At 36.1% G+C, this 24527-nt stretch overlaps 1 protein-coding gene across 1 annotated transcript; it reads right to left on the bottom strand.

The window, feature by feature from the left end:
• Positions 1-1039: 1039 nt before the first annotated feature.
• Positions 1040-1677, bottom strand: LOC145050291 (uncharacterized). Its single transcript, XM_078998567.1, has 2 exons — positions 1341-1677; positions 1040-1239 (listed from the first exon to the last, which is right to left on the bottom strand). The coding sequence occupies exons 1-2, from the start codon at positions 1675-1677 to the stop codon at positions 1040-1042; spliced, it is 537 nt and encodes a 178-aa protein (XP_078854693.1).
• Between the last annotated feature and the right edge of the window lie 22850 nt (positions 1678-24527).

Here is a 24527-nt window from a genome sequence, read left to right as displayed (position 1 = left end):
TGGGGGTTGGTTTCTTGCTGTTATGAAGATGGTGACAATGGTTGTATGGAGAAGATGGTGGGTCAATGTAATTTTATGGAAAGATGGTAGGTCGATGTAAGTGGTTCGATTACCACTGTTCCAGGTCGTAAGGGGGGAAATAGGGGAACCCATATTGAGTTCATGAAATCCAGGTTTGTTGGTATGACCAACATCGAATGTAACTGATTTTTGGGCTATAGCGATTGTTGTAGATGAAAACTTGGTGGGTAGATGTGGAATTTTGATTAAGAAGGAGGAGATGAAGAAAATGAAGTGTTCATCTTGGGTAAAAAGAAAAAGGAGGAGGTGGGGGTATACAGTTGAGAGAGAGAGAGAGAGAGAGAGAGAGAAAAAGATTTATTTTTTCAATTAGTTAAATAAATAAATAAGTATATAGATTTAAAAAAAATGAAATAAATGAAAAATAAATAACCCAAGGGTATTACATTTATTTCACTATTCATAGGGACCAAAAACGAAATGAAACTAACTCAAAAGGATCATCAATCCAAAAAAGTCATGGTTTGGACTAAAACCCCAAGAAAATGCATACCACGGGGACCGTTTTTGCAATTGTGTCTATTTTTAAATATAACATAATAAATTATAAATAACATATAATAAAAATAATTTTTAAAAATTAAAAAAAAAACTTAGAAATTAAATTACACATAACATCCAAATTCAAAAAAAAAAAAAAATACAACGCTATTCGTTAAAAAACATATTTTTTAAAAACTAAACGCTATTCGTTATCGTTATTGTTACCATAGAAGATATAATACGCCAAGTCATCTCGAAGTTGTATGAATTTATTTGCATCCTGAATGTCAACAACTAGATGCAAATACTCTGTTGTTTCTGGTTGAAACTGAACGTGTCTGGGCTCTGTTGGGATATAGTGTGCAATATTTCGTCCTTTATCTTCTACTCTCATGTTATGCATTATGATACATGCATACATGATATATCGTAGAGTTTCTAAATCCAATGGTCATGATGTATGTTCAACTATATGCTACTTCGCCTTCAGCACTCCAAAAACACGTTCCACATCCTTACATGCTCCTTTTTGTCTTCTCTTAAAAAAGTTGTCTCGTTGTTCAACCGGGTGGCGGAATGTCTTCATGAATTTGGAATACTGAGGATATATTCCATCTGTAAGGTAATACTCATATTTGTATTCGTTTCCCTTCACCGTGAAAGGAGCATCCGAGCCTTTCCATTCAAAAGATCGTCAAATATTGGCGACTGATCAAGAACGTTGACGTCGTTGTTGGAACCCGCAACCCCAAAAAATGCATGCCAAATCCATAAACCTTGAGAAGCAACAGCCTCTAAAACCAAATAAGGTGATTTGTGATGACCACTTGCGTATTGCCCTTTCCATGCTACCGAACAATTTTTCCATTTCCAGTGTATGCAATCAATGCTTCCGATCATTCCGGGAAACCCATGGCGTTCTTCATGCGCCACATACAATTCTTGCAAATCATGTAACGAAGGTTTCTGCAAATACACGTCTCCAAATCTTTCAACAACACCCTTGACAATGTATACAAACTCTCCCTTGCGGTTCTGTCGGACATTATCATATAGTCGTCCATGGTGTCGGGTGACTCCCCCATAGTCATCAAACGAATGGCCGTAACACATTTCTGCAACGCCGTAAACCCTTGTCTACCTCTAGCATCATATCTCAATTGAAAAAAATCACACTTAAACATAAATTAACTACAGTTTAATAATATAGTACATTTGTTGTAAAATTAAAAAGAAACATGTAGTACATTTGTATTTATTTTGTATAAAAGTATAGTAAAGAAGCGATACCGGCTTTCCAAGGCGTTGACGATCCGTAAGAACACATTCCTACTCAAACGAAATCTTCTTTTGAAGTCATTCTCCACGTATACACAATTATCTGCAAAGTAATCGCGATATAGATACTCGTGTCCTTCCTCGCGATTTTTGTTTAACATCGCACGTCTTGTTAGTATTGGGGTTGGATCTCATTATAGCAGCTCGTTAGTGTAATAATGATACATCATCCTGAAGAATATATCGTCAACGAACGAGTCGAAAGGATCCATAATTTTTTTTGAAGATAATTGAGATTATATAGGGAGAAAGAGAGAAGTTATGTGTATAAAATTGTTTAGATAATTAGTATTTATATAGTCAAAGAATAATTAATTTTAAAGTTTTTTTTTATTAAATTGACCGTAGTCAAACGGTTTGAAATAAAAAACGGTTGAATATTTGTCTGTTTCACCTGATGGTAACGAGCACGAAATGTAACGCGACGAGATGCAACGAGTAGGGGGAGGGGTGTTCCCCCGTTACGACGGCGTTAAAGCCGTCCACGTCACTGGTAATGAGCAAAATATGAACCATACCATCTCGTATAAAATTTTGTGTCTAAAGGGAGCATAATTATAAGACTATGCGGTATGGGCCAAAACGAAAAGCAACTCGTCGAGATTGAAGCTCGTTGGCGTCGCGACTAGATGAAACACATAAAATTTAAACGTTTTCAAACGTTTAGATGGCAACGGTATAAAAAAAATTAACATTTAAAAAAATCATTTACCCTATAAATACCTACAATTTTATAAAAAAAATTCACACAATTTCTCTTTTCCTCTCTACATAGTTTCAATTATCTTAAAAAAAAATATGGACCCTTTCGACTCCTCCGATGATTCAGATGACGATATTTTCTTCAGGATGATGTATCATTATTAGACTACCGACCTGCTACAACCAGACCCAGCCCCACTACTAACAAGACGTGCGATGTTAAACAGAAATCGCGAGGATGGACACGAACATCTATATCGCGATTACATTGCGGAAAATTGTGTACGCAAGGCAACGACTTCAAAAGAAGATTTGGTTTGAGTAGGGATGTGTTCTTACGAATCGCCAACGCCTTGGAAAGCCGGTATCGCTTCTTTACTATACTTTCATACAAAATTAATAGAAATGTACTACATGTTTCTTTAATTTTACAACATATGCAATATATTTTTAAACTGTAGTTAATTTATGTTTATGTAACATCACAAAAATCACGACTGAAAATTTTCTTTAAATATTACTAAAACCATATTTATAAAATCCATGTCATAATTCATAACATATATTCAGAGTATTAATTCAAAACATATTCTCATTATCAGAGTAAAACATCTCAGGCTGTCTAATTAATGGTGTGTGTCATGCGATAACCCCGAGCTCTTCCCTCCGCTACCGGAAGTACCTGAAACCAAAACTGAAAACCGTAAGCACAAAGCTTAGTGAGTTCCCCTAACCTACCACATACCCTGCATAAACATATAATGTACATACTGGGCCACGCCCGCTATTCCAGGCCTCGCCGGCTACTTCGGGCCTCGCCCGCTACAACGGCCCCGCCGCTCCAGGCCCCGCTTGGCTTCAAGCCCCGCTCGGATACATATCTGTTTCTTTTAGGCCCCGCCTGTCTCTGGGCCTCGCCCGCTAACCACATAATACAAATAGATACAACACATAACTGAACATACCCTACCGTATTCCTGTCCTAAGGCCTCGCCTGTCTTGGGCCTCACCCCTATCCTGTTACTAGTGAGTCATGGAACCCCATCCAAGCTCCTATTGTAAGCGAGGTACGGGCCCCCGCCCACACTCACTCCATACCTATCTCGGGCCTCGCCCCTGCTCTGCTACTAATGAGATACGGAACACCATCCATACTCTATTATTGGTGATATACAGGACCTCACCCACACTCACCTCCCTACCAGGGACATACATGCATCACACAGACAACAAGTATACTCTATCATGCAAACCACTTCTTGGACACCCGCCCTAGATTGGACCTTGGTCCTGAATATCATAATAGCAAACAGTGCCTAAGGCTAACCCCCGGGTCTTCCTACTCATAACTACATGGGCCGACATTGTGGTCGTAGACCCATTCACACAAAGGGAAAACTCACCTGTACTGTTGAACTTTTGCTGATAACCCTCTGACTGTTGACCGATAATTCTCTGAACCGCTGCTCCACTAGCTCCCTGAGCTACCAATATCAATATACATAACACTTAGATCCAAACAGAACTCTAGAAGCCAACTAAGTCCACTCTTGTCAAAGTCAAAGTCCTGGTCAAAGTCAAACTTTTTGACTGACTCTACTCGCCGAGTCAACCCGTTGACTCGTCGAGTCTTTATGCTCTGAAACTCTCATAATACAGCTCAACTTGCCGAGTCACCCCGCCGACTCGTCGAGTTCATTTATCTCTGAGTCCCATCCTGCCCAACTCACTGAGTCACCACTCAACTCACCGATCTAAGTCTTAACCAGAAAAGGTTGAGGTTCTGTGATCCAACTCGTTGATTCCAAGAATAGACTCGTCGAGTCCATGGCAGTATTCAACAGACTCCATGAGTTGTTCTTCCAACTCGTCGAGTTCCTGCATATCTTCATCCAACTCGCCGTGTCCACCCATGTGACTCGTCGAGTAGCTTCAATTCTTAATCCATACAGTGGCTTTTCGAGCCATGCAGGGGCTCCATCTTGCAGATCCACTCTTCCAAAGTCTATTCCTCACGTAAAGTTGCAAACTTTACGTGAAACCAAGGAGCTATAGGCTTAAAACACTCTAGGGCTAGGGTTTGGGGCAAACATGCTTTACCAACACACAAAAAACCGATACTTTATGGATCTCTGGGCCAAGACACACCTAGATCTGAAGTAGCAACCTCAGATCTGGACTTCTAACTCAAAAAGGCTCCTTATCATACCAAAATGGCCCCAAAACATCATCCATGAGAAGATCTAGAAGCAACAAAGGCAAGGTGACAGATTGTTACCTTCAAACTGATGCTCACAACAAAAGGGTTGGATCCTCCAGCTCCTTAGTGGTCAAATCCTCCAAATCTTCCTCTTTCAAAAGCCCCAAACTCACTTTCTTCCTTCTCTCACTCAACTTAGGGTTTGGAATCGTGTATAGAAGCTTTTGGCCGACAAGGGGGACTAAGGAGAGGACTTAAGGTCCTTTAAATAGGGTGCAAACCCTCGGATTAGGGCTTTCCTCGATCAGATCAGACTCGCCGAGTCCACTTGCCGACTCGTCGAGTCGGTCACTTATTCCATAACCCGGATCCCGCTCCGACTCGTCGAGTTCACCTATGGACTCGACGAGTTGACCCCCTTGACTTAGGGTTTTCCTTTCCTTTCATAGTCTTTTTGATTCTAGGTGTTACAGTTTAGGTATGAATTTTTTCAATTAAGATATGATGCTAGAGGTAGACGAGGGTTTACAATGTTGCAGAAATGTGTTGCGGCCGTTCGTTTGATGGCTATGGGGGAGTCACCCGACACCATGGACGACTATATGAGAATGTCCGGCAGAACCACAAGGGAGAGTTTGTATACATTGTCAAGGGTGTTGTTGAAACATTTGGAGACGTGTATTTGCGGCAACCTTCGTTGCATGATTTGCAAGAATTGTATGCGGCGCATGAAGAACGTCATGGGTTTCCCGGAATGATCTGAAGCATTGATTGCACACACTGGAAATGGAAAAATTATCCGGTATCATGGAAAGGGCAATACGCAAGTGGTCATCACGGATCACCTTCGTTGGTTTTAGAGGCTGTTGCTTCTCAAGATTTATGGATTTGGCATGCATTTTTTGGGGTTGCGGGTTCCAACAACGATGTCAACGTTCTTGATCAGTCACCAATATTTGATGATCTTTTGAATGGAAAGACCCCGGATGCTGATGGGTTTTGGTCCTAAGAACATCCTATGTGCTCATACAAACCCTAATGCTTGGATCTAGGTTTCTCTATTGTACATGCAAGTTATCCAAGACTATAAACCCTAGTTCTAGCATACAAGTAATCATATTAACATAAGAATAGGTTTAAGATGTTACCTTGATTGTTATGTAGCAATAACAATCCCAAATCTCCTTGTATTGACTTTGGAAGGCTTAGAGTCACAAGTGTCACTCCTCTAATGGTTCACAAACACCATAAGCAAGAGGATGAAGAGGAGAGAGGATGGAGGCTGCCCAAAATGTGTTCTAACCCTAGAATAAAGCTTCACAACGTGTTTGGGTCATAAGGGTCATATATATAGTAAGGCTATTAGGGTTATCTAACAAGGAAACCCTAATTTGGATGCTTAAGCCCTAAGCAACCCATAGACTCCTTTAATCAAGCCCTTGGACGATTTCCTTATGGGTTTCCCATTAGAATTCGTCCACCTCTTGATTCAAGACAATCCATGGCCCAAATTGCAATTATCTTATAATTACAATTCCAGTCCCTTAAGTTTAATTAATCTCTTTTAGTCACAAAACTAATTACCAATTAATTATTGGCTAATATTAATTAAACAATATGATTTCTCCTTTAATATATTATTCTCATAATATATTAATAAATCATATTTAATCCTTTCTCTCCATAATTCATCCTATCAAGTTGCTTTGGTGAAGGCAACCCAAAAGGACCATGCACCATCGGGTCAAGTACATACCAAAATAGTTATGGACTTAGACACTAATCCAACAGAAGCTCCTTTCACGGTGAATGGAAACGAATACAAATATGGGTATTACCTTACAGATGGAATATATCCTCAGTATTCCACATTTGTGTAGGCATTCCGCCATCCGGTTGAAAAACGAGACAAATTTTTTAAAAGAAGACAAGAAGAAGCATGTAAGGATGTGGAACGTGCTTTTGGAGCGCTGAAGGCGAAGTGACATATAGTCGAACATGCAGCACGACCATTGAATTTAGAAACTCTATGATATATCATGTATGCATGTATCATAATGCATAACATGGTAGTAGAAGATAAAGAGCGAAATATTGCACACTATATCCCAACGGGGCCCAGACACGTTCAGTTTAACCAGAAACAACATAGTATTTACATCGCATTGTTGACATTCATGACACAAGTAAACACAAACAACTTTGAGAAGACTTGACGGATTAAATCTTCTATGGTAACAATAACGATAACGAATAGTTTTGTATTTTTTTTTTAATTTGGATGCTATTTATTTATTTATTTTTTGAATTTGGATGTTATGTGTAATTTAATCTCTATGTTAATTTTAATCTTTAAAAATTATTATATGTTATTTATAATTTTTAAACATTATGTTTTATTTATTATGTTATATTTAAAAAATATTTGTCTAAATTAAAAAAAAATTGATAAAAAATAAAAAAATAAATTATAAAATAAAAAAAAGTTGGTTTTATAAAAAGATACAACATGATGATCATTTTCCCACTTTGTGTTATAACACCATTGATAATGTGGCATGTGATTATTAAAATTAATACCAACTCAATTACCAAGAAGTCGATTTTATTTTAGGTATTTGGTTATGTGTTTATTATAAATTAATAAAATGACTGACACATACGTTAATTTTAGAAATATGTTCACTAAAAAAAATTATAATTAAAAAAAAACAGCATTTTCAAAAATAATATATGCTGGTAACAAACATGACAATTTTCTATATGCTGATAACAAACATATAATCTGAAACGGTAATGAATAAGGTTGGAATCATGTAGTGGAAAATGGTACCAGTCTATGAAATTAAATTCCTAAAAGTAGAAAAATTCTAGATATAATTCAAATATATATTTTTCTTTTTCAATTTATTTAGAAAGCGATATTTCACCAATAAATAGAGTAGGGCAAAACAATTTAAATTTTAAAGAATCATTCCATAATGAAGCTAACGAAGAGAAGTTACCCAAATGTTTAGTGTAAGTTTTTATATTTTTAGTTAATTTTGTACTTGATTATAAATTATTACTAATAATAAATATATGTTACCAAAACAATAATGTACCTGTCTTTCGATTGTATTAAACTTAAATAATTTAAAATAATATTCAAATTATATATAACTTTTATCTTCAAAATCAATGTCACCTAGGAATTTATATATGTTAACCATCGATCAAACTATTACGATTTACAGAGTACGTGCTTTTCCCTTTGTGTCGTTGTTGTTATAGCTTAAGCTATTATTATTATTATTTTTTTAAGTGAATTCGATTACATATTGAAGACAAACTCGTTTTTCTTTAGTGCCCACTAATCTGTTTTTGTTTGTTTCTTTAAGACTCGGACATTTATCTTTAATGAATTACATGTCAAAATAATTTTTTGTTTTTTCTGTTTACCTTACACACTTTAAAATAAGACTTAATAGTAGAAAAACTAAAATATAGTATTTTTTATATAATATATTATACCATGTCTACATCATTTTAATAAAATGTTATATAAAAAATCCTACGTAAAGTTATAATAAAGTCATATTAATTAATAAGTTAAACTATAATACATTAAGTAACTTTATAAGTTCAAATACGAGGGGGAAAACACAATCTTAAAGATACTAGCGATTCAAGCGATTCATTAGATTTGAAAACAAAGCCTTGTCATTTTCATCTCTAGATAGATAGTATTATTTTTTGTATTATTATTTGAATTTTTGCACTTGTAATATTTTATAGAAAATTTCAATTTCTTTTATTCCAAATCCACTTTCTGGAATATATATATATATATATATATATATATATATATATATATATATATATATATGTGTGTGTGTGTGTTTGAAAAAATTACTTGAAACATTATGAGAAATGAAATAAATGCATGTTTGTCGAATAACTAAAAAGCTTAATATAAATGATTCAAAACATATAATAAATAAATAAAATCTGCCAAAAAAAATTCCAAAGATGTATTTTTTGGATTATTCATTAAAATTGTCCAAAAAATGAATTATCCTTGAGTCCCTAAAAAAATGAATTATCGAAATATTTTTTTATCGAAATATTTTTTCCGGACATTTCTTTTTAACTCATACTATTATTTTGGTATTATCTAGTAATTAATTACTTTCTTTCACTAAAAAACATGCAATTGGTTTCTCATTAGATCATATATAGAGAGAGAGAGAAAAACGGGGGGGGGGGGGGGGGGGGAGGAGGGGGAGGGGGAGGGGGAGGTGAAAGTCCAATAAAAAACCAAAATAAAACAAGAAAAAATCCACCTAAATATCTTTATTATTTTGAAAAATCATAAGTTTCCGAAAACAAATGTTCTACAACAAAAATGAAGGTTATATATTTATTAATTGAACATGCGTGCACTAGTTGATAGGAAAAAAAATCAAAATATTTTTTCATTATTTAAGTGCTAGACATTGTTTTTATTAAAAGCAAACTAATTATACTAAAATTCATAATTTTTGTCTCCAATCAATGATATATAAAAGAAATAGTTTTTTTAACCTTACAATTTGTTTAGATTTACAGTTTAAATTTGAATTCTATATAATTGATGCATCGGGTTTTATACCCATGTGGGGCGTGAGGTCGGGAGTTCTATTCCCTTAAACTACCTTTTGTGGTGCCACATATGGGGAATTTTTCCTTGAAAATCCCTATGGGGGCTGGGTTTGCCCTGTAAAGGAGCTCGAACCCGGGGTGCTCGTTGAAATATTGCGAGTAGGCTCCACTTAATTTGTTTGCCGTTTCCAAAAAAATATAATTAAATTGTTTGCATTTAGAATTTGATTATATGATATTGATACGTGTGGATCTAAGAAAATTTTCATATGAATTTGAGATAAATTTACTTTGTGAATCTCACAAACTATTTCATCACTAATCTAAACTTTGAAATAATATAAATTGCAAAACAGAAAATCTAATTCGATACATATATAAATGTGAGTATTTATTTAAATTCAAGTGTGAATATAATTAAAATTACTTATGAATCTTATTAAATTAATTTGTGAATGATGAAGATGTTGAAACATAAAGTAAATTTCACATTTTTAATAAAAAAAAACTTATAATATACAATTCAAATTCATAATATAGTATCAATGAGATCAATGTAAAAAAACCAAAAAAATTTATATATTGATATGAATCTTTATTGATAGATGATAAAGAACTATAAAGTTTGGTATATTAGTTTTTTTTTTTTTTTTTTTTATATTTAATAAAGCTTAAAAATAAAAAATAAACAAAAAATAGGTGGATTTTTTTTGGTATAACCTTCTAAATGTGCATCCAACTAATTAAATTTTATCGTCATCTTTTACTATCAATCTTTTAAATTATGATGCTCACGATTGATTCTTTGCTTCATTGTTTTTTGTTAGCTATTTATTAAAACAGACTCTCTCTCTCTCTCTCTCTTGCTCGCTCTGTGTGTGTATGTGTTATATATATATATATATATATATATATATATATATGTGTGTGTGTGTGTGTGTATGTGTTTTGAGGGTGTATACTAATAAACGTGTAAGGGTCGAGCTATGCATGACCCACAATGGTTTTCTTAGGAAGTTGTGAAAAAATTATTATGCAGTTACTATTGGTGCTTGCCATTAGGTATTATACATGTACATATATCCCATTGGCATATCAAATATGAACTATTAATAATTAGAAAGTTAGGAACTAATATGAACTATTAATAATTAGAAAGTTAGGAACTAACTGTAGCTTTTGATTAAAAAGAATTTCATAGATCTTGCAATATCTTATTTGGAAACTTTAGTACACTCATTTTGTACTTTCATTGACAGTTGTTGGCTCACTTATTTGTATAAATTTTATGATGCCAAATATAGACATGATAGTTGTAGTTTATCTGTTCACTGTAGACAGTCAGTCTTGTCTAAGCAAGTGTAAATAATACACTTGGATAAGGTGATTTGTTAGAGTTTTTTTAGTTAGTTAAATATGAAGATATGTTGATGGAAGTTTATATGTCGAAGAGTGAAGATCATCCCTTGATGAGCAAAAGACCCTAAAGACATTATTAGCACCAAAGGCATGTAGAGCATTCACTGAAGACTGATTAGTGTGTCCAGACGCTGATGTTCTTACATTGATGGCACACTGATCAGGTGATACATTGATGTCTAGACGCTGATCATTACTTAGCTAAAGCTAAAGCAGATCATTGTGTGATCGAATCCCTGATGATGATGTTGAAGCTGAAGTTGATCTCGCTGACGCTGATGTTGATGCTCCCATCAGTGTCTGATATGCTGGTGTTGATGTCCGAATATGGAGCTGATTGGATTTACTTGGTGAATATGTATTATGAAGATCTTATACAATATGTTCCTTAAATAGCATATCTATTTATATTTAGATTAGATACAATCCCTTTATGTGGGAATTTACATTTAATAGATTCGGATCAATCCCTTGATTGAAGGGATTCTCTAGAATAGTTTAGTATGTATTCTTGTAATGAGGTCAAACCATAATAATTGTTGTGTGTAATCGCTTTGTTCGTCGCTTTGTGCACCTCCTTCTATTTGTGACAACATTTCCCAGTGAAAGATATCTTTGTGATAATCCTTTGTTCTTCTATTGTTTTTTCTGGTTTGTATCCAATTAACGAATTTACGAGGGTTTTAGGACCTACAACAATTAATCTGTGTACTTTTAAAAGGCATTGAGAGTTTCATATACACCCCTTGATACCTTATTTAATAAAAGGTATTTATACAAAAATTTTAGTACACTCCTTGATAGATAAATTCTAATGTTACTTAACAGAGATAAGTATATTGTAATGATGGTTTCTTATAATCAAAAGAGTTTTGATAGATAACTTCTAATGTTATTTAATTGAGATAAATATCTCGTTACATTTATTATACTAATACATATTCCTTAGCTAATCTATAATTAATATAGTTACAAAGAAAATTTTACATTACAAGTAAATAATCAAAATGATATGTTGGTCGGGAAATTACAAATTTAAAACTCAAAACAGCCAATCAAACTATCTAGAAGGCAAAATATTACTGTGTGCACAAAACTAAAATAAACACTTTGTATTTTTACATATTACAATATCATTAAAGTTTAATTCAATAAAATAAACATGTGAATATATCATACATAATTATATATCATTAAAATTGAACATATCATACATAATTATTTGTATGGTTTACAATCTTAGACTATCTAAATAATTTATATATAAACAAAAGGAAATAAAAACTCAAACAAAAGGAATTTTATTCATAAATGATTTTTCATAAACACTCTTATTCTAGAAAAATGTTTTTTTTGCTTTGAAGCTGTTTTTGATCGACCAAATTCTAGATTTTCCTTCGATTTTAAAAGACGGAACGTAATATGTTCTTATATCTTTGAAATTCCATTGACATCATATCTTGATTCTCCTATGATTTTTACAAGTAACAATAACAAGTCGTTCAGTTCAGCTTGAAAGCTATCAAAAAATTATAGTGTGTTAGCTCATTTTAAAATAAGTTATTACGGTCTGCAACTGAAAGATAGAAGACTATCATATCTTTCTAATGGCACTGATTTCACCTTTAAATGATATTTTCTAGAATTTATTATTAATTTTAGAAAATATGTGTAAAATGCTGAATTTTTATGTATATGAATTAATACCACATAAAATTTCTTATGACCATATCCATTATAATGTGCTAAAACCCTAAAATATTGGCTCTGATACCACTGTTAATTTATGCTGATCATTAGAGATCAAAGCGATGGAAGCATGACATATAAAACTTTGATCAACATATCTCACCAATGATCTTGTTCTAGTGACCTTTTTACAATAAAACAACATGAAGTATGGATGACATATTTACATCTTGTGTGAACGAAGTAGAAATCGGTTAATTTTTTTCTATGAATGCAATTGGGTTGACCACTACTAGAGAGAGAAGGGGATAAATTAAGGATCGACTATTTACTTATTGTTCAAGACTAGGGTTTATTTGATGCTAATTATCTCCATAAGTGATATAGTTATCCCTTTATTTATTGATAAATACTTACCAGTTCAATAAACAATATGTACACTGTCACACCCCTGAACCAGACAGCGGAAACGTTCGGGGGCTCGTGTGACTAACAATTGAATTATCATCACAATAAATATGCATGAAACATAACACATTCATCACCAACATTACATATTACAACCAACATTTTTCACATCAAGCATATTGTTAAAGATTACATAAATTCAAAGTATTAATAGTACGATGAGTGACGTTACACAAATAAATCCATACACACTTGAAAATCTTCCTGCTTAACGATTACCTGAGAATACAAGTTATTTTGAAAACGGTCAACATATATAATGTTGGTGAGTTTATAAGTATTTTTGAATAAAAGTAGTTGCATCTTTTGTAAAAACCCAGAAAGTCCGATATTTTCTATAAAATTTCTGAAAATGATGTGAAAATCAAGTGTAAATGCATGTGTGAACTTCGTAGCAGTAACATATATGATTGCAGTTTAAATTTCTTTGTTTTGTAAGTAAGTGATAATTGAATAATAATATTTCCACAGAAAATCGGATATTTTCTGATTTATAATAATATCGAGGTTCTTGTATCATTAATTAAGTTGTTTTGTTGACACAATCGAAGGGTTATCTCCGAAATGTTAGATTGGTATTGGATCTCTATATGAGTCGTTATAACCATGCATGAAAAATGACTAGGTTGCCTGTCTGGGCATTTTCCAAACTCCGATATTTGCTCAAGGTTTTGTCGCCCTAGACTGGCCTAGTCTAGCTATAGCGAATAGCTAAGACGTGGGGGTCACCCCGTATAGATCTATACATAAACTTCCGCTCTCCCTCTAGGAAACTATAATTATAACTACAGGCTACGATTGTACACTCAGAGGTGCCAACCGACAAGTCTTAATAGATTCTCAACCTTTCATGTTTGTTATGTTTTTCACCATGTTTAATGTTTATGTGTATGTTGTATGTTTTCAAATCCAAAGGTATGTATATAAGTATACGAAGTTCAATAATTATGTAAAGGTATAGTTACGGTCTACTAAGCATGTGAGTTTCAGTCCAAGCCCAATTAGCATGTAAACGAACCACAAATGTCCAATAACATGTAAGAGGGTAATTTATGCCCAATAGGCATGTAAATGGACCACCAAGACCCAACAAACATGTGACCCATAACTCAGACCCAAATTAACATATAAATGGGTCGCAAGGCCAAATAAACATGTCATGGAAAATATTGGGTTCAATATACATGTGAACGGGCCCTAGGCCCATTGGCCATGTAATGTGAATATTAGGCCCAATAAAATTGTTATCGATGTATTTCGTCCATTCGTTATTGTTTCATTGTTTGTTTTAGCTCGAGGTTTACCAAATTGAATATAAAAAGACCTTTTTTTTTTTTTTTGTAAAAATGACATTCTTGGCCAATAAGCCTCAAATTTTCAATTAAGGACCTAAGTTTTGTAAAAATAACACTTTAGTCCATAATTTATAAAGATCCATTTTTATACAAGTAGGACCTGTTTGATCCTTATAAAAACATAAACGTTACTTTTTGCCCTTATCTTTTGTTTTCTTCACAATTTTGACCATTAACAAGGTTTTTGCATTAAATTTTTATATCTTAAACTTATAAACACTTTTAACTTGAAAATATGATGTATAAGGTGTCTTAGTTCATGGATCTTTACCCAATGTTACTTAAGATGTCGAGATTTGTTAAGATCTAACGCATTTTTACAAAATAAACTAAGAAATCACATAAGACATGCATATAACACATAGATCTACACATTTTACTTGTGTTCTCCCTCAAAAATCATGTAAAAACCGAAAACAAGGGGGTATGAACTCACATTTGCTTTGATGTTTCGGTTTTGAAGAAGAGATGAAGAGATTTTTGGTCCTAGCAAGCTTTCTTGAGTGGATCTCGAACTTAGGAGGTTTCTAGGAGTATGATCACCAAAAACTTGCTTAGAAGGAGTGATCTAACATGAGAATGAAGTTATCTCACTTGGATATGTAAAGACTTACCAAGAAAATGATGATTTTTGGTGGAAACCTTCTTGAACAAACCTAGATCTTCGAAAATTTGAGAGGAAAGGAAAGAGTGTTCTTGTGAGTGTTTGAGAGAGTTTGATGTTGTGTGTGTGTGTGCTTACGTTCGGCCTAGAGGAAGAAAAGAGAGAGGGAAAAGAGATGAAGATGTGATAGGTGCATAGATGTATAGGATTTGGTATTTGTTTAGGGGGTAATTTGCATGGATTACCTCCATGTATTAGTGAGGTGGCACCATAATATCTTCCTTTGTTTTTCTTATCATCGGCCGAGAATTTAGGCTTAAGATGGATGAAATTGAATTAGCTTGGCCCACTCTTGGTTATGCTCGAGTTTTTAAAGCCCAATAAATAGCTTGGCCCACATTGGGTCCTTATTGATGGTTCACGACCCAAATAGTATAAAAGAATCGGTTTTATGGTCCATTAGGGTTAATTGGAGTTGTTATGGCCGAATAAGGCCCATTAGGGTTAGAATGAATCATTCTAGGCCCAAATGGTCCAAAATGTTATTAATTTGTGAATTAGGTCCATTTAGAATCCAAATAGGGTTTCTAAGCCCAATATAGTTGAATTGAATGCTTATTGGTCTATTAGGCCCAATAAGGAAATCCTAGTCCAATATGGACTTAAACCAGGATTCTTAGGGTTTTCAGAATCTTTGTTGAACATCAGAGGTGCACTTAAATGAGCACTGGGTTATATTTACTTAGAGTATATGTTTTACAATAGTTGGATGATTATACAAGAATAGAATTTCCTAGGTGAAATGCTAGTTGTGACATCATCCCCCCGTTAGAGGGAATTTTTTCCCGAAATTCTTTTGAAAACTAGGTTCGTGACGGAAAGAATAAGTGAGGGTACTTTTGCTTCATTTGGTCTTCACGTTCCCACGTGAATTCTGGTCCACGTTTAGCGCTCCATCGAACCTTTACAATCGGAATGCGACTTTGCTTTGTACGCTCACTTCTTTATCCATAATTTCGACTGGTTCTTCGATGAACAGTATATTCTCGTTTATCTCAATCTCTTCCAAAGGAAGGACAAGGGTTTCATCTGATTGTCACTTTTTCATATTCGAGACGTGGAACACGGGGTGTACGTTGCTGAGCTTGGCAGGTAGCTGCAGCTTGTAAGCCACTGGACCAATCTGGGAAAGAATCTCGAACGGTCCAATGTATCGCGGGTTCAATTTTCCTCGTTTCCCAAAGCAAATCATTCCCTTCCAAGGAGAGACTTTTAACAACACGTGATCCCCGACTTGAAATTCTAATGGCTTTCGCCGCTTGTCAGCATAGCTCTTCTGTCAGTCTCGCGATGCTTGAAGTCGAGCTTTGATTTGGACTATCTTTTCGGTCGTTTCACGGATGATTTCGGGTCCTGTTAGAGCGCTGGCCGGCGATTTCCCTTTTGCTAGTTTAATGTTACCCATCTCGGCCCAACATAGGGGCGATCTGCATTTACGACCATAGAGAGCCTCGAAGGGAGCAACCTTGATGCTCATGTGATAACTATTGTTATAGGAGAATTCGATCAGGGGCAAGTAGGCATCCCATGATTTTCCGAAGTCGGTCACGCAAGCTCGGAGCATATCCTCGAGTGTCTAGACGGTGCGCTCACTCTGACCATCCGTCTGTGGGTGGTAGGCAGTGCTCATATCTAGTTGTGTTCCCATTGCCTTTTGAAGAGATTTCCATAATCTTGAAGTGAATCTGCTATCTCGATCTGAGATAATGGATATTGGCACTCCATGGAGCCTCACAACCTCCTTGATGTAGATTTGGGTCAACTTTTCCATCTTGTAGGACTCTTTTAGTGGCAGGAAATGAGCGGATTTTGTAAATCTATCGACAATTACCCAGATAGCATCCAATCCGTTTGTTGTCTTTGGCAATTTGGTCACGAAGTCTATAGTAATCCTTTCCCATTTCCACTCGGGTATCGCTGGTTGTTGCAATAGTCCCGAGGGATTTTAGTATTCCACCTTCACTTTGGCGCAAGTAAGACACTTGCCCATGAAAGTAGCTATCTCTGCCTTCATATTAGGCCACCAATAATGTTGCTTGATATTCAAATACATTTTATCTGACCCCAGATGAATAAAATATCGCATCTTGTGGGCTTCATGCATGATTACTTCTCTGAATCCCCTAATTTTGGGAATGCATATTCTATTCATGAAGTAATGAGTTCCGTCGTACTTAACTTCGAGCTCCTTCTCCATTCCACGTAGTGAATCACTAGTGACATTCTCTGGCTTCAATGAATCCAATTGGGCTTCCTTGATCTGTGAGACTAAATAAGATTGGATGGTAATTGATAGGGTCTTCGCACGACGACTTGAATACTCCTTTCGGCTCAGGGCATCGGCTACCACGTTAGCCTTGCCTGGATGGTATTTGATCTCACACTCATAATCATTTAATAGCTCAACCCATCTCCGCTACCTCATGTTTAGTTCCTTTTGATTTAGAATGTGTTGGAGGCTCTTGTGGTTTGTAAAGATGGTGCACTTGGTACCATATAGGTAGTGCCTCTAAATTTTCAAGGCGAAGACCACCTCCCCCAGTTCGAGATCATGCGTGGTATAATTTACTGCATGTGTTTTCAGTTGTTTGGATGGATAAGCAATTATCTTCCCTCGTTGCATAAGAACACAACCTAAACCTTGATTCGAAGCATCACAGTAAACTATGAAGTCTTCGGTTCCCTCCGGTAAGGATAACACTGGAGCACTATAGAGGGCTTGCTTCAAGGTTTCAAAGGAAATCTCTTGCTTCTTGATCTAGTTGAAGGGTACGCCTTTTTGCGTCAATAGGGTGAGGGGTTTGGCTGTCTTGGAAAAATTCTGAATGAATCTTTGGTAGTATCCTGCAAGACCCAAAAATTAGCGAATTTCTGTCGGCGTTGTCGGAATTGCCCAGTTGTCGATTGCCTTGATCTTGGAGTGATCAACATGTATCCCTTCCCGATTGACTACATGGCCCAAAAAGTTCACACTGCTGAGCCAGAACTCACATTTGGAGAGTTTCGCATACAACTTTTCAGCCTGTAGGGTTTCTAAAATCTGTTAGAGATGTTGGCTATGATCTTCTTTTCTTCGAGAGTATACAAGAATATCATTGATGAAAACGATCACGAATTTGTCAAGGAATGGGCGGCAGACTCGATTCATGAGGTCCATAAATGCAGCGAGGGCATTTGTTTGACCGAAGGGCATAATGACAAATTCGTAATGACCGTAATGAGTTCGGAAAGCAGTCTTAGGAATGTCCTCATCTCGGACTTTGAGTTGATGATAACTGGATCTCAGATCTATCTTTGACAAGTAACTAGCCCCTTGAAGCTGGTCAAATAGATCATCGATTCGTGGGAGTGGATATCAGTTTTTGATGGTGAGCTTATTCAGTTCCCTATAGTCAATGCACATCCTGAAGGATCCGTCTTTCTTTTTAACAAAAAGAACCGGAGCTCCCCATGGAGAGAAGCTTGGTCTTATGAATCCTTTATTCAAGAGTTCACTTATTTGGCTTGACAATTCTTGCATTTCAGTAGGAGCCAGCCTATAGGGTGATTTGGCGATTGGAGTGGCTCCAGGCACTAGGTTGATTCATAATTTGATTTATCGTTCTAGGGGTATTCCCGGAAGATCTTTTGGAAACACATATGGGATGTTACATGCCAATGGGATGTTTTGAATGCTCGCTTCCTCTTTGGTTTTATCCACCACATGAGCAAGGAATGCGTAGTTCTTCTTTTGTAGAGACTTTTGTGCCTTGATATATGAGATAAGGTGAAGGTTTGCGTCAGGTTTATCTCAGTAGATTATTAGGGTTTTGCGATTAGGATGATGAAGGCGAACGGACTTTTCGTGACACATAATATCGACATGATGGGAGCTTAACCAGTCCATGCCGATGATCACATCAAAACTCCTAATATTTACTGGCATCAAATTTATTTGGAAAGAGTGGTTGTTTAGTGTTAACGTACATCCTATATAGATATCTTCGGTTGTTTCAGTTTTCCCATTAGCCATTTCCACCATAAAGGATTCGTTGAGCTTCTAGGGTTGTTGATTTAGCAAGTATTTGAATTTATTACTAACGAAACTTTTCTCCACCCCACTATCAAATAAGATGCATGCATATGAGGTTTTAAGTAGGAACATACCGATGACAACGGTTGGGTCTTGCACTGCTTCACCTTGACTTAATGTCATCACTCTCCCTATTGCTTCTGCCCCTTGATTGTTTGTGTTGGGGCAATTTCGCCTAAAATGCCCGGTTTTCCCACATCCGTAACATGTTTAATTGGCCCTAACATTGGTGTTATTGTAGTTGTTATTGTTTGGCATCTGGTTTTGTTGAAGCTGAGCCGTACAATACTTTTCTGTATGGCCCTTCCGGTTGTACCTTGTGAAAATCATCTGTCTGCATTCCTCGTGATGGTGGAAGTTGCATTTGTTACACTTGGGGAGATTTCCTGAGTACTTCTTTGGAGCATTTGGCGTGGATGAGGCTAGAGCATGTGGTGTGGTGGTAGCTTGAGTTACAGCATGGACAGTCACAGTTTGTTGCTTCTTAGATGATTCTGAGTTTTGTTTTCCCGTTCGCTTATTGTTTCTCCTTTCTTGCTCTCTTCTTCTTTATTAACCTCTGGTTTCATTGTTTTGGCACCCTTCTTATTGGCATGATCATACGATTTCTTGGTCAGTCTCTTGGCACTATCAAACGTCTCAGGGTTTGCCGCTATAACATCCCTTGGATAGGTGCAGTCAATCCCTAGATAAACCTCTCAATCTTTTTCCCTTCCGAGGTGATCATTCTAGGCCATAGAAGAGATAGCTCACTAAATATGGATATGTATGCGTCAATATTGGAGTTTTGAACCGTGAGGTTCCACAACTCTTTTTCCATCTTCTGAATTTCACCTCTAGGACAATATTTAGCCAGCATCATTTCTTTAAGCTCTTCCCATGGTAACTAGTTCGCCACCGGGAGTGTCATGGCCTCTACGTGGCCATTCCACCAAGAAAGAGCTTGATCAATGAAGGTGAAATTTGTGAACTTGACCTTACACTCATCTGGACAGCCGCATATTTCAAAAACGGATTCTACTTTCTCGATCCATCGCTTCAGGGCTATTACGCCTCCTGTCCCATTAAAGGTTCGAGGTTTGGCGTTGGTGAAGTCCTTGTAGGTCCATGTCCGTGTGGCTCCGTGGTTTGTTCCTTGATTTGTGCTTCTAATTCCATGTCCGTTGCCTTCTCCAGTGTTTCCATTGCGAATCTGCGCAAGTGCTGCAGTGACCGCAACGGACACTGTTGCCTGGAATGCAACTGATTTTATCTCAGGTGGGGTCAGTGTTGCGTTGTTTCCACGGTTGGGTCTTTGAGGCATCTTTCTGTTACATAACGGAATGATGTTGAGTGCATATTGTTTTGCGAGTTTGGAATCCCATAGGCTAGGCATATCGAGTGTGTATTTAAGTAATTTCGTGTATTAACATAAAGCATTTTCATTAATACTAATTGTTTTGATACATGACAATTTGCTAGAAGGCATACGGTACATGGAGTAATATAAAATCCGGCAGCATGACGGCCTTATGAGTAGTGTGATCACTTAAACATAGAGTCGATAGTACATAGCATAGATTACATAAACATAATACTACTGAAAGATACAGCTAGTCCTAATCATGGTGGGATGTGCCAGGGGGTGGTGCTGAGGAAGTGGATGCTCCCTGAAGGCGAGCCACCTGTCGCTCCACGCTCGAAGTCGAACCTCCCACCTCGCCTGCCTCATATGGAACTCCAGGATAACCTCTCGCATTTGCTATTCTGTCCTTGCAACTCTTGCTCGCATCTGGTGCATCTGGTCGGCGGTACTCTGAGCCAGATCGCCAGTATCCCTCAATCGTCTCACCATTACTGGAAGTGCTCAGTCAACTGGTCCTCCATCCCTCAGGTCATAGAAACTCTCTTGCTATACCAAACGGGGGGTCTCTGTCCCTGTTGTTTGCTCAACCTCCAAATGTCGATACCCCAGGGAGGTGTAGGGCCACTAGGGCCCATTCGGTGAGCTGGCACCCTCACTGGGTATGGTGGGTTGATGACTACGAACTCCGCGTCCGAATCATCATCGCTGTCATCACTAGACTCTTCTTCTTCAACATCTGCCACAGGTTCCACAGGTCCCTCTTCGATTTCTTCTTTCGGTTCTTCCTCTTCCTTGGGGTCCTCTTCAGGTTCTTCTATCCAACCGTTATTTCCCTGATTGGGAAAATAAGGATCTCCGGGGAGGTGGAAACCGGCCATACTGACTGCACGAGAGTGCATAAATAAATCATGTTTTGATTATCCCTATAGTATGTTTTTAGTTATTTAAGTTTGGGTTCCTAGAGTTATTGGAGAGTGAGGTAGGATTTTGGATTCATTTCCCGCTATGATTACTCCCGAACACATGTTGGTCATATTCTGAATAAATATAGTTGATCAGGCTATATTTATCCCTAATATGATTAGATAACTACCCAGGTTTAATCATAGTGTTCAATTTCCTCAAGAAGATTTTATTAAATATTGTTAGGTTATTGTTCTAATATGCGCACATAAGTGTGAAAATTTTGTTTTGTTCAGAGTTGTTTTGTGCCATTGTGTTTATAGTTGCATATCATGTATGGTTAGATATGCTAGTTCAATATAAAAATTGCTCTGATACCAACCTGTCACACCCCCAAACCAGACGGCGGAAACGTCCAGGGGCTCGTGTGACTAACAATTGAATTATCATCACAATGAATATACATAAAACATAACACATTCATCACCAACATTACATATTACAACCAGCATTGTTCACATCAACTACATTGTTAAAGATTACATAAATTCATAGTATTAATAATACGATGAGTGATGTTACACAAAATAAATCCATACACACTTGAAAATCTTCCTGCTTAACGATTATCTGAGAATACAAGTTATTTTGAAAACGGTCAATATACATAATGTTGGTGAGCTCATAAGTATGTTTGAATAAAAGTCTTTGCATCTTTTGTAAAAACCCAGAAAATCCGATATTTTCTGTAAAATGTCTGAAAATGATGTGAAAATCAAGTGTAAATGCATGTGTGAACTTCGTAGCAGTAACATATATGATTGCAGTTTAAATTTCTTTGTATTGTAAGGGGCTGTTTGGCAGGATCTGAATTTTTAAGATCTGAATTTTTAAGAGGTCTGAATTTCTAAGAGGGTCTAAATTTTTAAGAGCTGAATGTTTAACATGCTGTTTGGTTGGGACCTCTGAATTGTTGTGCTGAATTATTAAAATTAACATTTTACCCTTCAGCATATAACATCAAAATTCAGCATATAACATCTAAATTCAGCATAATAATCATGAAAACATTAGACGTAACATCAAAATAACACCAAAATTCAGCATATAACATCAAATTTCAGCATATAACATCAAAATAACATCAAAATTCAGCATCAATATTTGATCATATCCATTGAACAGGTACTAGAAACAATAATTTGAAATTCCTTACTAGTGAGTTTGATGTCAAATTCTGAAACTCGGAATCTTGATCAGTGAAGTCAATCACAAAAAAACATCAATTTCTTGATCAACTCAAGAAGCTTCGAATTCCGGATGTCGAATTTGGGATTGATCTGCGCATGAAGCTTCAGGGAACAAGACGATGAACAGCGTTCTCCTCCTTTTTGTGCCTCTCCTTTCTAATCTTGATTTGTTTACGCCTAAAATCGATTGTTGCAGTTCGATTTTTGATTATCAATTTTGAAGGGAAGGAAGGAACAAACAAGACCAAATGAATTCAAGGGCAAAAAAGGAAGAAACAGAAGGAAGAAATCGAACCTGCTGCAGTCGGCGGAATTAGAGTCGGAGCTGGAAGACCTTGCGGCGGCGGAGGTTGGCGGCGTTGCTGGTGTCGATGTTGAGCGGCGTCGCTGGCGTCGTCGGTGGGAGTAGTCGTAGGCATCAGACCTGGGCTCAATATACATGTGAACGGGCCCTTAAGGCCCATTGGCCATGTAATGTGAATATTAGGCCAATAAAATTGTTATCGATGTATTTCGTCCATTCGTTATTGTTTCGTTGTTTGTTTTAGCTCGAGGTTTACCAAATTGAATATAAAAGCCATCTTTTTGTAAAAATGACGTTCTTGGCCAATAAGCCTCAACTTTTCAATAAAGGCCAAAAGTTTTTTAAAAATAACATGTTAGTCCATAATTTATAAAAAATTGTAGTTTCGTCCCAAATGTTTAGAAATTCACGGATTTAGTCCAAAAATTTATATTTTGACATTTATGGCCTAGTTTTGCAGAAAATTACATTTTCAACCCCTTGTTTGTAAAATTGACACTTTTGGCCCAATTTTGATAAAAGTTACATTTTTGGTCCAATTTAGAAATAAATGTTATTTTCACCCCTAAATTTGGTTTATTTACATTTATGACTCAAACTTTGGTCAAATGACATTTTTAACCCCAAAACTTTCATTTTTTTTTTTGCAAATTTGGGTCCAAAACTGTGAGGCCCAAATGTTTGGCCCATTAAGCTAAAACTTACATTTTTTTGCAACTTTGGAAAGCATGTTTATCATAAAGATCCATTTTTATACAAGTAGGACCTGTTTGATCCTTATAAAAACATAAACGTTACTTTTTGCCCTTATCTTTTGTTTTCTTCACAATTTTGACCCTTAACAAGGTTTTTGCCTTAAATTTTTATATCTTAAACATATGAACACTTTGAAAATATGATGTATAAGGTGTCTTAGTTCATGGATCTTTACTCAATTTTACTTAAGATGTCGAGATTTGTTAAGATCTAACGCATTTTTACAAAATAAACTAGGAAATCACATAAGACATGCATATAACACATAGATCTACACATTTTACTTGTGTTCTCCCTCAAAAATCATGTAAAAACCAAAAAAAAGGGGGGTATGAACTCACCTTTGCTTTGATGTTTCGGTTTTGAAGAAGAGTTGAAGAGATTTTTGGTCCTAGCAAGCTTTCTTGAGTGGATCTCAAACTTAGGAGGTTTCTAGGAGTATGATCACCAAAAACTTGATTAGAAGGAGCGATCTAACATGAGAATGAAGTTATATCACTTGGATATGTAAGGACTTACCAAGAAAATGATAAATTTTGGTGGAAATCTTCTTGAACAAACCTAGATCTTCGAAAATTTGAGAGGAAAGGAAAGAGTGTTCTTGTGAGTGTTTGAGAGAGTTTGATGTTGTGTGTGTGTGTGTGCTTACGTTCGGCCGAGAGGAAGAAAAGAGAGAGGGAAAAGAGATGAAGATGTGATAGGTGCATAGATGTATGGGATTTGGTATTTGTTTAGGGGGTAATTTGCATGGATTACCTCCATATATTAGTGAGGTGGCACCATAATATCTTCCTTTGTTTTTCTTATCATCGGCCGAGAATTTAGGCTTAAGATGGATGAAATTGAATTAGCTTGGCCCACTCTTGGTTATGCTC

Source organism: Lactuca serriola, chromosome 5 (genome assembly GCF_051521515.1).
Source record: "Lactuca serriola cultivar US96UC23 chromosome 5, Lser_US96UC23_V15, whole genome shotgun sequence".
NCBI classification, from domain to species: Eukaryota; Viridiplantae; Streptophyta; class Magnoliopsida; order Asterales; family Asteraceae; genus Lactuca; species Lactuca serriola.
Note: the sequence above shows the minus strand (reverse complement) of the source record. Positions and strands in the feature narration are given on the sequence as shown.

Bases quoted from the DNA above. Each gene is read 5' to 3' on its own strand.
- LOC145050291 (XM_078998567.1), bottom strand. From the start codon at position 1,677: ATGTGTTACGGCCATTCGTTTGATGACTATGGGGGAGTCACCCGACAC. The intron at 1,240-1,340 runs GTTTATGGATTT...TTGAATGGAAAG, and splicing joins AGAGGCTGTTGCTTCTCAAG to GCTCGGATGCTCCTTTCACG.